The following is a 14,381-nucleotide window of genomic DNA, read 5'->3' as shown; positions in this document are numbered from 1 at the left end:
AATCTAACCACAATCATAAACAAAACACATCGGAGGTCTATATATATAAAACTGAAAAAACGGAGAGTGTTATGCCACGCCTACACTAAGTGAACGCACAGGCAACAACATCATCAACATCAATCTAAGAAGTCTATCAAAAGAGGCACACAGGCCCAAAACATAACTAAAAGAGTCTGGGGGGAACTACACTAGTCATCTCTATATCGCGCTCGCCACTACTCGGGACCTGAAAAACACATAAGTAAATGGGACGACGCCCGATCAGCGAATAATGCTGGCAACACATCAATACGTGTCAATAGCATATATATATAGATAGATATACAAAATCATTTTCGAAACGGAATACTATATATATATATAAGTTCAAAGTCCAATATAGAAGTCGACCACAAAGACTCTATACCAATCACAACAAGGATAAAGGAACACATCCCAAGACACATCAAGAAGTGACAACGATAACACAAGAAAGGCTCAAGGTGTATTCTACCATCACTCAGTAGAATATCACCCGACATGCTCAACACAAGAGAATAAGAGACACACATTGGCAACACATGTCTTCGTGACATCACTCGTCACGAATAGAGAAAAACGGATAGGCAACACATGCCTTCGTGACATCACACATCACGAATACAATAATCCTTCCTTATGCCCGGTTCCAACCTTATGGCTACCCCCAACCTTATAGCTAGTTCCAACCATTACCTCCAGGAACCCTGTACATCCAAGTTCAACCTTATTCCTCTGAGGACCGTCGTCCCCATCCACCAACAATTTCCACCAACAAAAGTACACGAGGGTACCAATCACACACAAGGCCACAGCCACCCAAGAATACGTGAACCTTACACACAGGTCACAAACTCCATAATCACGTCATGGCCACCACGAGGACCACTGTCGTATCTTGGTGACTAATGTCCCATACCATTAATCGTGCAATCCAGGTACAGCCACACACACCACACCATCATAGGAATCTATCAACGGATCACAACGAAGATATGAAACCATACTCAACAAGGAAAAGATCACAATCCGACAACAACGATGATCAACACAAGGCATCATCCACAATATGAACGAACAAACCACACACGCTAGCATTTCAACACCGAACTAGCATGCTTATCAAACGGGTAAACAAAACATAGTTCCGAAGAACATACAAAACTCATCATGGTTCAACGAATCACAAGGTTGAACACTTAGCACGATTCAAGACACCAAAACCTACATGGGTTCCTACCATATAGTGCTAGACATACGAAACATCAAGAAGACACTCAAATAGTTCCACAAAAGAACATTGGGAACTCAAAACATCGATTACCGAGCCAAAAGAATCACGGGGAACAAATCCCCACACAAGCCCACATTGTACCCCGCGGGTAGAGCCACGGGTGGGCCCCCACCCGTGGTTCCGCCCGCGGGAACCATGTCCCACGAGGTGTGTACCCCGCGGGTGGGGCGGCGGGTGGAGCTCTGTCTGCTGTTCCGCCCGCGGGTACACTACCCTGTACCAAAATATCCCTTCGGGGATTTTCAACACCAAGCTCAAATTCAAGTCCAAAACACCCAAAATATCACCAAATACAACAAAATGACTTGAATCATAGGAGTAGCCAAGCAATGGCATACAAGAACCCTAATAACAAGCTCTAGATATGCATTCTCACAAGACAATGCATCAAAACCCACATTTCATAGCAAAACCACAAGTAGAATCCAAGAAATCATCATATAGGTAAGTAAAATAGATTTTGTAAAACATGGGTTACCTTTTGTAGACAAAACCTTCACTTAATACACATTTTCAAGCTCCTAACAAGGTTCTACTTCAACCCCAACTTCAAGAACACACCAAAAGACCATAAAGATTTCATCTTTAGAAAAAGATAACTTAGAAAGCACTAAAAATACAAAAGGACCATAGATCTTATCCTCCTAGATGTTCAAGAGTAAGAAAGGTGGAATCTTGGAGACAAACTTTGAAGATCTTGGAATACCCAAACTTAGCTTGAAGGAAAAGCTAGCTAAATTTCTAGATAGAAGGAAGAGCTTTTGTTTTGAAAGTGTTAGGGAAAGAATGAAAGATGTCTTCTAGGTTAGCTTGGAATACAATCATGAGGTGAAATGTCTTCACTACCCTTACTAAGATGGAAAAGTGTAAGGGAACAAGGGAACTATTCACAAAGCTTAGAGTACAACTCATTGACTTGGGTTGACTAGTCAATTACTAGTTCCCGACTATTGAATTTTCAGGAATTTAAAGAATAAATTACCAATTAGATTAGGATTAATTACTTAATTAATCCCTAAATAGAATTTGGATTTGCAGGGTGTCACATCCTCTCCCCCTTAAAAGAAGCTTCGTCCCCGAAGCTTGGGTAAGACGAATCAAGGCAAAATGGTAAAAAGAAACAACAATGTGACAAGAGTGTCAAGAATACCCCTTTTGGTCAAAACTTAAAGGGTTCAAAAGGTACCAAAACAAGCAAGAAGTCATAGCATTGAGACGTTGAAAGAAATAACCAATAGAGTTCTTTGCGCATAACGAACACTAAACCAAACACAACCACAAAACTTCTAACCAACACCAAAGGTTCTAAACCACTAATTCCTAGTACAACCCACAAAGCTAACTACTCAACACAACAAGCAAACAAGAACGAACTCACAAGGCAAACAACAAGGCAACAAGCAAACGGTAACAACACGAGGAAAGGAAAACGGGGTTACCACAACACCGCACTAGAACAACTCGCTCTCTGATTCCTCGGTGTCTTCATCAGACTCCTCAGCCTCTCCTCTTTGGCTTGAGCTGGTCTCTATCTGATCCAACCTTTGATGAACTGCAACAAACTGCGTCTTCATGAAAGCAAAACCCTCTTCGATCATCCGGTTTTGTTGGCATAGAAGGGTGACCACACGCTCCTCGTGCTACATAGCATCGTGCTCTCTCTTGGTTCGCACTTCTCTCCTCCTCCGGTTCTCTTCACTCTCCAGATCACTTTCCTCAACCTCGGCAGCTGCTCCAACGTCCGCGTCCTCCTCTTCATGGCCTTCTTCTTCATCATCACCCACATCACCTCCTAAACTCTGAACCGCGAGGTTCAACTTCCCCACAGGAATCTCGAGCTCAACCGCTAACTCATTTCTTTCCTCGGGGGTTTTCCTAGCATCAAAATGGTTATAGCTTTTCAGCTTTCAGCTCCTTGTAAGCTTTCAGCTACCTTTTCAGCTAGGTTTGCCAAACATAACCTTAGTTTGAATTGTGAAGTGTCTGTTGAATTCCAGTGTTGATTGTCCACTGTCCATTTATTTACTATTTATAATTTTACATTTTTATTTATTGTGGAGGGTAAATAATATCAGTTTTTCGGTTACCGAAATAACCGATCGAAACTGACATATTTAGTTTCTATCGATTAGGTGCATATAGTCGGTCAGTTTCAGTGGGTTACGTGGATTAAAAAAGAGGCGTCAGTTATTGACCGTAACCGACCAATGCTCACCCCTAGTAAGAGACACCTTTAAGCAGTCGTTATATCATAGACGGCGGTGCATGTGCACCGCGGTAAAAAACGGCGTCGTTTCTTTAAGTAAGGAAACGGCCCGCCATTATAGTTAACGGAGTCCGCTTGTTTGGTGTATTAAACACCAACTGACACTACAGTATATCTAAACCGACACTGCAGTTATATCAAAATGATACTGTAGTTATAGTGAAATGAAACTGCTGTGTATATAAAATGAAACTGAATAACATTTCACATATTTGAGTGTATATTGTACAATGAAGCTGTAATTATATCAAAATGATCATGTAGTTGTGTTTTAATGAAACTATAGTGTATATAAAATTAAATTAAATAACATTTTCACATATTTGAGTCTATAAATATCGAATGAAACTATAGTTATATCGAAATGAAACTGTAGTTGTGTTGAACTGAAACGGCAGTGTATACAAAATGACACTGAATAACAGGGTCACTTTTTGCGAAAGGGTGCGAAACGGCGGAAAACAAACACCGTTTCTTTTCATTTAACAAAAGGACGCGCGGTGCATGATATAATTTGCCCCTTTAAGCCTGTACGCACTGGGTCGGTCCAATTAAGGGACAAAGTGCTGGCCATATTGGTTTATCCATACGAGAGGGGGTTTGAACTCTCGATCTCTCGATCTCTCTCAAGGGACAAGAGTGTATAGTCACTTACGCCAACCAAGCAGGTTATATAAAGGAAATTATTAATAATATTAGTTAACAACATTTTTAGGAGATTAAAAATTTTTAGTAGGTTTCTAGTTACTATGAAATTGAGCTATTAATTGTAGGTAAATAGATGGAACGTCGCCCACATATGTTTGATTAAATACGTATGTATAACTAATAGCAGAATTTTATAGTCTAAGATCAAAATAAACGCTTGTGGATCCGTGGCGCAATGGTAGTGCGTTTTACTCCAGATCAAAAGGTTGCGTGTTCGATTCACGTCGGGTTCAATCCTGAATTCGCCACATTTTATATTTTTTCAACTCATCAACCAATTCACGTCGGGTTCAATCCTGGATGCACAGTAAACAGGACAAGTTTTTGTTTGGCTTCGATTTGGACAATGAAAATATTTGATACGAATCTTATGTGTAAATACTTTACTTTTGGTTGGGTCGGATTAAAGATTGGAACAATTTTAAGTATTTTGGAAGATAATATTTTAATTTTTTTATAAGATTAATGATATAAAGAGAATGGAAAGACACATACGAGAACAAAGAGGAGATTAGGGGAAAACATCACAACGAGGAAATTAAATGGTCATGTTCAAAACTTGAAAATATTTTGATAAAAATTTGATGTACTAATAGCTGACTTTTAAATGCCAAATGACTCATGGTCAAGCTATATAGCTATTGCATCTTAAATCTGAGGTCTCAGGTTCAAACCTTAGTGTGCAGGTATTAACTAACTCGAAAAGTAGTTGACTTGGGACATTCTCTTATATAAAAAGTGAGGACTAATATGATCTATCCATCTATTTGCATCACCCTTTGACTAAAAGTGGGTATAAAGGCTCTGTTTGGCAAAGGTTATACCTTATTTTAAGCTACTAATAAGCTATAAGCTCTGTTTGACAATGTTTTCAAAATTTGTTTGGTAATGTAGCTTATTTTGGAAGGTAACGTTTCAAAATAAGCTCCTAGCTTCCTAACTTTTTTTTTCCATTTTTATCCTTATTATTTTAAAGAAATGACATAATTTATCCTTCCCAATTAAAACATTTTTCTCTTCTTCTTTATCTGCAACTTTCACTGCAAATATTATTATTATTATTATTATTATTATTATTATTATTATTATTATTATTATTATTATTATTATTATTATTATTATTATTATTATTATGAGATTTTGCAACAATATTGCTACTTCATTATGATATGCTAGATCATGATTATGTTAATAGTTTTATTTCAGAATGTTAAATTTTTTAAAAGACAAAATGTTAAATTTTAATATGTAAACAAATTAATTTAAATTCTATGAAGATGTCATTTTTAGTCTTTTTACACCTATCAGCTTATCAAAAAGCTAATTTTACCAAACACATTCAATCTTAACAACTTTTCAGTTTTCAGCTCCGAGCTTATATCTTTAAAACTTTCAACTCCTTTTCAGCTTTTAGTTCCTAACGTATAGCTTTTCGGTTAAGTTTGCCAAACAGAGCCAAAGTATCTTGAAATTGTAAAAATGTGAAATTTTTTAATAATTACATAGATGGTGTAAATAGCCAAATGGGGTTCAATTTGCTATTTGCACAACCTTGGTCAAACTTGCAATTAATAATTTTTTAATTCAAAATTTAATTAATTAAAATATTAAAAAAAAAAAAAAAACTGAACCCCCGCCTTCTCCCGTGAGAAGACAGCCTAGTGGGTCACCTTCTCCAGTGAGAAGGCGACCCAGGTAGCTTTGCCCAGTTGCCTTCTCCGGTGAGAAGGCAGCCCCTGGTGAGAAGGTGACGAGATTTTTTTTTTTTTTTTTTAAACTGGGTTGCCTTCTCCGGTGACAAGACAGCCCATTGGGTCACCTTCTCACTAGAGAAGGTGACATATTCATCTTTTTTTTTAAAAAAAAAAAGTTAATATTTTGATTGTTAAAAAAAAAAAGAATAATAAATATTAATATTTGACCACATTTAATGATTGTGGACTTTTCTATTTACACAACCTATAAAGTTATTATACCTATTAAAGGAGTGGTATAAATAGCAAATTGGATGGCAAATAGAATTACCCTTTTATAAATGTTACAAACTTAAAAGTTTAAAATAATTTTTTTTTTTAATAAAATCTTTAACCATTCATAAACACTAATGGACAACTATAATCAATTTTCACATTTTACCGGTAGACCTTCTTCTCATTTAATCTTGTCATTGTGGATATTAATGATATTATAAACATTACAAGTATTTTATAATAAATTTTTAATATTGCCACAAGTCTTCACACTTTGCACATTTTTGTATTTCTCTCTCGAATTCTGCACTTTTCTGTCTTTTCACTCCTATCTAATCTATCTATCTATGAATTGGATATATAAATTCAACGTCAACTCCGACTCCGAGTAAAATGCATTTCTGCTCGATCCAATTTCTTCGTCTTCAAGTCTCATGATTCGTTCCATTTCCACGCCGATGTAATCGCGATCTCTGTTTCAATCAGTATTTATTCCTCAGTTTCACGAAATTCAACAATCCATTTCTTCACATCCGGATTTACATCTTCGCCGATCGGTTTGAGAGTGGTAAGCTTTTGATTTTTAGGGTTTAGGGGAAAACAGTATCAAATCGAAGAGCATCGAATCAAACGATGTCGGTGCCTTCTTTCTTGCTCGATCTGCTCGTCATCAGTCCGTATGCTACCTGCTTCTATGGCGTCTTGTGTTTTCATCGTCTGAAACCTCGGTGTAGTAGTATTAGTTAACATTTGCTTTCTCCTTGGTTATCTTTCTCTTCCTCCTTTACGTTGTCCTTGTCCCTTCTAGATGCTACGGTAGGACGGTTTAGCTGCTTCTTTTTTTCTCGGAAAATATGGTCGGTCTTCGCTTTTGATCGTTAATCGGGTTGATTTTGTGATTGCTGGATTTATTCTTCAAAGGATCATTCCCTTGATAATAAGGTCTTCTTTGTGATTCGTGGTTAAGGAGTTTATTGGGGATTTTGACAAGGTTCATTCTTCGAAAGATATATTCTGCTGATAATCAGGTCGATTTTGTGGTTGTGATTGAGGGGTTTATAGAGGATTTTTCCAAGGTTCATTCTCCAAAAGATCGGTTACTCTGATAATCCGATCTGTTTTCGTGATTGTGTTTGAAGGGTTTATAGAGGATTTTGACAAGGCTCTTCAGAAGGTATCTTTTCTTAGATATTTACAGTGGAATTTATTTACATCATACATTAATGGTGCTCTGTTCCTTTGACATCTAAATGGAATAGTATCTAAATTATATTTATGTTTTCTGTATGCCCTTAATTCTGTATGCAAGTTGTAGCCATTTAAATTGTATATCCTTTGACAGCTAAATTGAGATTGCAAGCTAAATTGAGATTGCATTTATCTTGTGTCCTTATTCCAGATGTAAGTTGTAGAATTACAAAGTGTCCATCCTTTGACAGGCAAATGGAAATTGCATGCAAAGCTCTTTCCATAGTGAGCTTTGGTTTATTGTATTCAAGTATAGCTCTATTTACTTGTCAAGAGCTGTTTGACACATTTGGGTTTGATGATTTTAAGCTTACGAATTACAATTAGACTATTACTCCAAATAGAAATTGAATCAGGCTGCAAGTTGTGACAAGCTGAGCTCTCAGGTATTTTTGGCTTTGACCATAGTGGACCTTTTATGGATATGTATGTGCATAAACACTTGTGAATTGCAGAATACAAGTCTTGGCCTGTGTTTGTCCATCTTTCTTCTCAGTGATTCTATTCTTCTTATCTACCATTTATTTCTTCTAATTTGGATGTAATTGAATTTTATCCTATAGCTTAGTCAACTGTCATATTTATTGAAATTCAGTTACTTGAGTTATTACTATCTTCTCAACATTGCCATTACTTGAAGTCAGTTCATTACCTCTCTCAGGTCTGTTTCTGATTGATGGACAACACTGCTTCTAGTATGAAGTTTGTTTCTGAAAATCTAAGTTTCTCTGGCAACTTAGTGAAGGATCTTAACCACTGTGCTTACGACTCTCTTGAAGATTTTGATGCAAGTGATATTAGGGACCATTTGACTAAGTTCCTAAGTATTAAGGAGGACGAGGAATCAAGTGATGAGATAAAACCGAAGTCTTATAAAGATGATGGGTCAGAAAATAACCATTACAGTCAGTCAAGCAATTTGGATACAGAGAAGTGTCTGATCAAGTTTGCAACATTTCCATGCTCCAGTAAGAGTAAATCTCCCAGTGAATTCATTGGCAGGAAAGAGGAGCGAAATGATGATGTAACTGCAGATATTGGCGTGCTTAATGATGATGAAAGTTCTGCTAATCGTCTGCTTTCACATTCTAAATCCTTGCCTGTAAGATCTAACTGTCTCTGTGGTGCTTTTTACATTTTTTTTGGTAGTGTCTCCATATTATACTTACAAAGGGATACAAGGAATTTGATTAACAGAGTAGTTGTTTTAGAAGGTCAGTGTTCTATTTACCTTAGGCTTGTCGGTGTAGGAGTATGTATATGTTTATATTATTATTTATTACAGTCTAATGGTCATCATAGGACTTATTGAAAGTAAATAATGCTCCATAACTATGTTTCAATTTCTTTCTGGCACTAGAATGCTATTTCTGGATTGGAGTTGTTCTTGTTTTCAGATTTTTTCCTTCATTTTCAACAGTCTTTCTCTACCTTTGTGCTTCATGATTCATTATCTTGCAGACTCCTTTGAAGTTCATATCTGCCATGAAAGGTAGCCGTGAAAAGCTGGGAACACCACCCAAGAAGCTCAGTGTGAAATGGGCTCCCGATGTATATGATCCAATTCCAACATCAGTGTCTCATGTGCCAAAGAACAGACCTCGGCACAGGAGTGATGGCAAGAAGAAAGGAAAGAACAAACAGAAGAACAGTGCCAAATCTTCTCGGGGCAGCAAGGCCAAAGACAAGAAACAAGTTCGGAAACACGGGAGTAGCTCCAATTCTAAGAGGGATTTCCCACTGTTGGATGAAAGCAGCACCAGCATATTGGTCGCCTCCAGTGAGGTCCAGACCAGCATTGTGGATTTTGATATTGGCAGCCCCCCTGCGGCGTTCTGTGGAAGTAGTTTTCTGAAGAAATCTGTCCCCAAGTTGCACTTTGCAGTTGCAGAGGCTACGTGAGGTGAGGACTGAGAACCCCTCCCTCCCATCAGAAGTATCTCTTCACTTCATCCCCACTCATCATTTTTGTAAATAAATAAGAATTTGTTGTCACAACTTTTTGTGATCACTGGAATAACTCCCGAGTTTTGTGTGTTTTGTTTTATGGTTGTAACCAAATAATAACAACATTGAGGCTCTCTAAATAATTTTGCTACTTCATATATTTCTTCCTTTTTTAGTGTTCAATTTTCTGTGTACTTTTATGCTGTTTCTCTCTCTAGAAGTATATACTTATCAGTGGAGATCACAATGGAACCTACAAATATCAGAACTCTGATCTTCTCTACTTCAAGCAGCAGTATTAGTGTATTACCCATAGGCCATAGCAACTGTCTGCCACTGCTGTCTCCTCTTCTACAATCTCCGCCCCACCTGCACATACAACTGTTGAAAGTGTCCTTATTGCGAGGCAGGACGAGCTAACCCAATGAGCCTCGTTATGATAGCTTTACTTGTGCATCACTAAATCTAAGTCTACTAAGGATGCATTTTGGAGAGGTTAGTTAAAGTGGTGGCTAATTAGAAAAGGGAGCAGTGATACAACCATGAACAACATGAAAAAACCTGCCTTTGAGGTCACGAAATCTACATCAATCCATGGAAGCAAGGACTACAAACACCCTCGTGAAGAGCTTTCATTATCCTCAGTTTATTGAACAGAAGTGGGGAAAATGAGATAAACTATGATAATGTATAGAAACCAAGAATACAGAAGATGCAAGCTAGGCTTTAAAATTATCTGATCCGAGACCTAGTGTACACATATGACAAGCGCAGTTTGTATGGATTGCTAGGAGCTGGAGCACCAAGGGTGAGCCATGATGGAGAACCTTTGTATAGTAGTAGATTTACATTCACATTGTGTACTCCGCGTTTATCTTCACATAATCATAACTCAATTAAGTCGCAGCCCCATGCAACTCCACTTCCTGCTGGGTATGGGAATTGAACCATGAGTTTCCCCAGCCTTCCTCATATAATTACTGGCTGCAAAGCTGCAAGTTTAAAATTAAAAGATCATTGATGATTGAAAGAAAGTTGAAGATGGATGAGCAAAAGACAATGATAGCATAGTGGAAACTTAAGTCACGCAAAGCCTAAAGGCCAAGTCTTCTCCCATCGTAATTCAAAAAAGAATATACAAGCAATGGATGTGTATGGTGCTCTCGGATGCATGTTTCCAGATATCGATCAAGGAGTCGAGTAATTGCTGTTACCTATCAAATGCATAAGCAGAATATCTCCTAGTGATATTCCAAGTTTATTTGGGTTGAAACTTGAAAGGAATTCCCTCACAGCCAGCAGCACAAGCAATTTGGATCCCTGCCTGAGGAGGCTTTGAATAGAGAGCGGAAATCAGTTGGGAATATGTCAGAACTGCATATATGCCTTGGTAAGTGAAGAAGATGCAACTAAACGTGCAATTTTAGAATGTTTACCTCTGAGCTAGCTATTCAAAGTAGAGATCTTACCGGTACCTGAGAGGTTTAGAATGTTTTATACAGTTAATGAATGGAAGTAATCATAATACGGCTTAGGTAAAACAAGATAAAATTTGATCAAAACAAATATCTTTATCGCTAGAAAATTGTAGACTTTTAGAGAATTAAATTAAAAATTAAGCTTGCAGTTTAAATAAGATTATTAACTGGGCCATAGAAGAGCACCAAATATAATCTTACTGGTATTATTAAGGCAATACTGTTACAGTAATTTGAACGAAAATCGGTTTACAGAAACCTGTACCATTCATCTCCAAACATCACTTGTAACTGAGGCATCAATAGTAACAACCTGAAATATTTGCATATGTAGCAACCTGAAGGCATCGTGAATTGTTAAGAACGTCTTATATTAAAAATAAAATAATAAATAAACCAATCAAATTGAGATTGGGCACTTTGAGGCAGAATTGGCATCTACATCACAAGTGCAGGCAATCCACCATACATCCCAGCAGCTTTAAAACCAATTGCAGCAGTAATATAACACCTCCTGGAATCTAATTAACAGTTTATACCATCCTAAGTTCCCTATTAATTCATTCATAAATATATTTATCACTAGAAAATTATAGACATGTAGAGAATTAAAAATTAAGCTTGCAGTTTAAATAAGACTATTAACTGAGCTGGTATTTTTTCCTTTAATTTGCTAAGTTAAAGTAGATAAGGCAACACTGTTACTTAGAGTAATTTGGTTAACACTTTGCCAGGTTAACAGAAAACCTGTACCATTCATCTTCAAACATCACTTGTAACTGAGGCATCAGTAATAACAACTTGAAATTTAATATTTGCAAATGTATAGTAGCAACGAGTAAAAGAAACAAATACTATTTTCAGAGCAGAATTAGGAGACAAAATTAAATGACGTATACCAAGAATTGTCGCCATGTTAGGATGGATGATCCCGGCTAGAAGCCTTTGCCAATTGTCATGCCAACAACTCTTATACGTGTTCCTCATTCCAACCTGCAGATCAGAATATGAGCAACAAAGAGCTCAGCTCGCTAATTATTGTAGCAAGCAAGCAATGCAATGCAATAAATAAATAAATATATAGAAGATCAGATAAGATTAATTACTTCATTCCAACTCAATAGCCATACTATGATCTTGCTAACAACATCAGTGGCATGTAGTTATTGCTATAGCTGCATAATTTTCCCTGCAATTAAAAGGACGAGAGAGCACCACATTTAGGACATCAAGGGTAAGCCATGGAAACACAATATTATAACAACCAAAAACTTGATGGCAAAATTATATGATTTTCTTGCGTGCTAGGTTCAATCTCTCCTTGCATCAACGCGTCTGACAACCCTTTGTAAGCTTCACAGTACATCTCAAAGCTTTTTGGTTGGTCCTTATGAAAATAAGCCTTCCATATTCCACCATTGTGTATGCATCAACCAAGAACTGCTGGTATAATCTTCTAGCATACAATAGAGTTGAAATCTCACTTGTCCTTTCATACATACAAAAAGCGAAGTACTCTCTGGGTGATATATGATGTCTACCACCTTGTTTGTTTGCATGCTGTCCAGCAAATTGAATATCCTCCATATATATATATTCATCTTCTTTATATGGGAATAAAAGTGAATATTGTAATGGCAAGTAAGCCGGGTTCAATTCACTTAGCCTTTTCAGAAGACCACATTTAGACTCTACCAAGATATCAAGCTCACCTATAGTTGGATCTAGATCGCCAACAATAAGGGATGCAACCTCTGAGACTGTTGATAGGTTATACGTTCTTGCATCTTTACTTCTTTTACCAATTAGTCTCATTTTAATCTCTTCTTGTGGATTAACATGGATCTCGGATTTAGAATTGCGGAATGACTTGACTAACACGTTATTTTCATTGAGAACTTCTTTAATGTCAGCAACAACCTCGACATGTATTTTAGCTTTATTGTCCTCTTTCCTACACAGAATTATAAGATAGTAAATTGCAATAGAATGTAAATAACATACTAAGCTCTTGATATAAAAAATTATAATATAGATGGTAAGTTTTTCATGATTTGAACTTTGAAGTTCACCATATATATTTGTAAATGCTAATGTAAGCTCACCATTGCTCACAACGAAAACTGGTTTACTCGTACCATTCATCTTAAATGTCTTGCAATTTTCTTCTCTAAATGAGGATGTATCATATGTGTTTTGAATGGTTGTTGGCTTCATATTCAAGATGTTGGCTTCATATTCTACAATTAAAGTATAGTCAACACACTCAATGGAGTAGATAGCAACTTTTGAATTGAAAAACACCATAGCAATTTTCTTTTTATTGCATGTAGGAGTGCAATTTTCTAAACAAATGAAATGAAATAAAATATTAATAAGCAATAAGTAAAGTTCAAATATAAGAGCAACATAAAGACATATTTTTTGAGTATGAAACAAAATGTAAAACAACCATACACGTATAATTTCCTATTATATGGTTTAGGGGCCATATTATGAACTTCAAATTAAGCCCATACACATTAAAAACAATAGTTATGCTGTGGAAACGTGTTCACCATGCGCATGGTGAACACATGGGTAGATCCATAATTTCTATACTGATTCATAATTATTATTATTTTTTTGTTTGAAAATGTAGATTCATAATTTTGTTTTTCATTTGTTGTTAACAGGATAGATCCATAATTTCTAAGCTGTAGATTCATAATATATTAGTATTGAAATTGATTACTTAAAAAGTTAAAATAAAATTATATTAGGAAAAGTATAAACAAAAAATAGAAGGATAGAATGGCTAATTGATATTATTTTAAGTAACAGAAATATACGTACTATAATCAAATGAAGATATATTATATTGTACCAAAATATATAATAATCTATAAAAAAAATTATCATTCAAATTTTTACTTGAAAAGTGACCTTCTTCCTCTTCTTCAAGCATATTTAGATGTAAAATCAGTCACCAAAGTCTTTCTTACAATATACTTGATCATAAACAACATAATAAAATTAGTCAAGACTATTTGATATTGCAATTGTAGCATCAAAATACAAGAAATTAGACTGTTATTCACCTATCAAAAAATCCCTAACTAGGGTTAGTTATTTAATAACTTACGTACAAGAAATTTTAAAATTTTGAATAAAATTAAAGGATTAAAATATTTAACTTACATACTTTCATCCTTTTATTATGAAGAATAAAAAAATGGAGGATGTCAAAATGCACAAATAACACACTTCAAATTAATGATTACTGAGATCGAATTCCTCCATTGTGAATACAAATTTGTGTATATGCATTATAATAGGAATATGAGTAATTTTTTACTTTTAATATATAATAATTTTACAATAGTCAAATAGACCCGCCTTAATTCCTATAAGTTATAGGACTATAACTCCATACATAAATCAAGTCCTTAGAAATTAGGAATGTAAAT

The 14,381-nt window shown here is 35.9% G+C and overlaps 2 protein-coding genes and 1 non-coding gene across 3 annotated transcripts; 2 read left to right on the top strand and 1 right to left on the bottom strand.

Moving 5' to 3' along the window:
• Positions 1-4,450: 4,450 nt before the first annotated feature.
• TRNAW-CCA lies at positions 4,451-4,522 on the top strand. Its single transcript has one exon. It is a non-coding gene; the product is annotated as a tRNA-Trp (tRNA).
• Positions 4,523-6,632: 2,110 nt separating this feature from the next.
• Positions 6,633-9,614, top strand: LOC109160550. The gene is made up of 3 exons (XM_019308841.1): positions 6,633-7,433; positions 8,169-8,609; positions 8,969-9,614. Exons 2-3 carry the CDS (start codon positions 8,184-8,186, stop codon positions 9,407-9,409), a joined length of 867 nt encoding a protein of 288 aa, XP_019164386.1. The 5' UTR covers positions 6,633-7,433; positions 8,169-8,183; the 3' UTR covers positions 9,410-9,614.
• A 2,644-nt stretch (positions 9,615-12,258) lies between these two features.
• On the bottom strand, positions 12,259-13,073 carry LOC109160519. The gene is made up of 2 exons (XM_019308805.1): positions 13,048-13,073; positions 12,259-12,886 (listed from the first exon to the last, which is right to left on the bottom strand). Exons 1-2 carry the CDS (start codon positions 13,071-13,073, stop codon positions 12,259-12,261), a joined length of 654 nt encoding a protein of 217 aa, XP_019164350.1.
• Positions 13,074-14,381: the final 1,308 nt, after the last annotated feature.

The sequence above is a fragment of the Ipomoea nil genome, unplaced genomic scaffold (genome assembly GCF_001879475.1).
Source record: "Ipomoea nil cultivar Tokyo-kokei standard unplaced genomic scaffold, Asagao_1.1 scaffold2848, whole genome shotgun sequence".
Taxonomy (NCBI): domain Eukaryota; kingdom Viridiplantae; phylum Streptophyta; class Magnoliopsida; order Solanales; family Convolvulaceae; genus Ipomoea; species Ipomoea nil.
This window is presented reverse-complemented; position numbering and strand designations above follow the sequence as displayed.

Excerpts from the sequence above, each read along its gene's own strand:
- LOC109160550 (XM_019308841.1), top strand. The coding sequence starts at position 8,184 with ATGGACAACACTGCTTCTAGTATGAAGTTTGTTTCTGAAAATCTAAGT. Across the intron at positions 8,610-8,968 it reads CACATTCTAAATCCTTGCCT|ACTCCTTTGAAGTTCATATC; the intron begins GTAAGATCTAAC and ends ATTATCTTGCAG.
- LOC109160519 (XM_019308805.1), bottom strand. The coding sequence starts at position 13,073 with ATGGTACGAGTAAACCAGTTTTCGTT. Across the intron at positions 12,887-13,047 it reads CGAGTAAACCAGTTTTCGTT|GAAAGAGGACAATAAAGCTA; the intron begins GTGAGCAATGGT and ends AATTCTGTGTAG.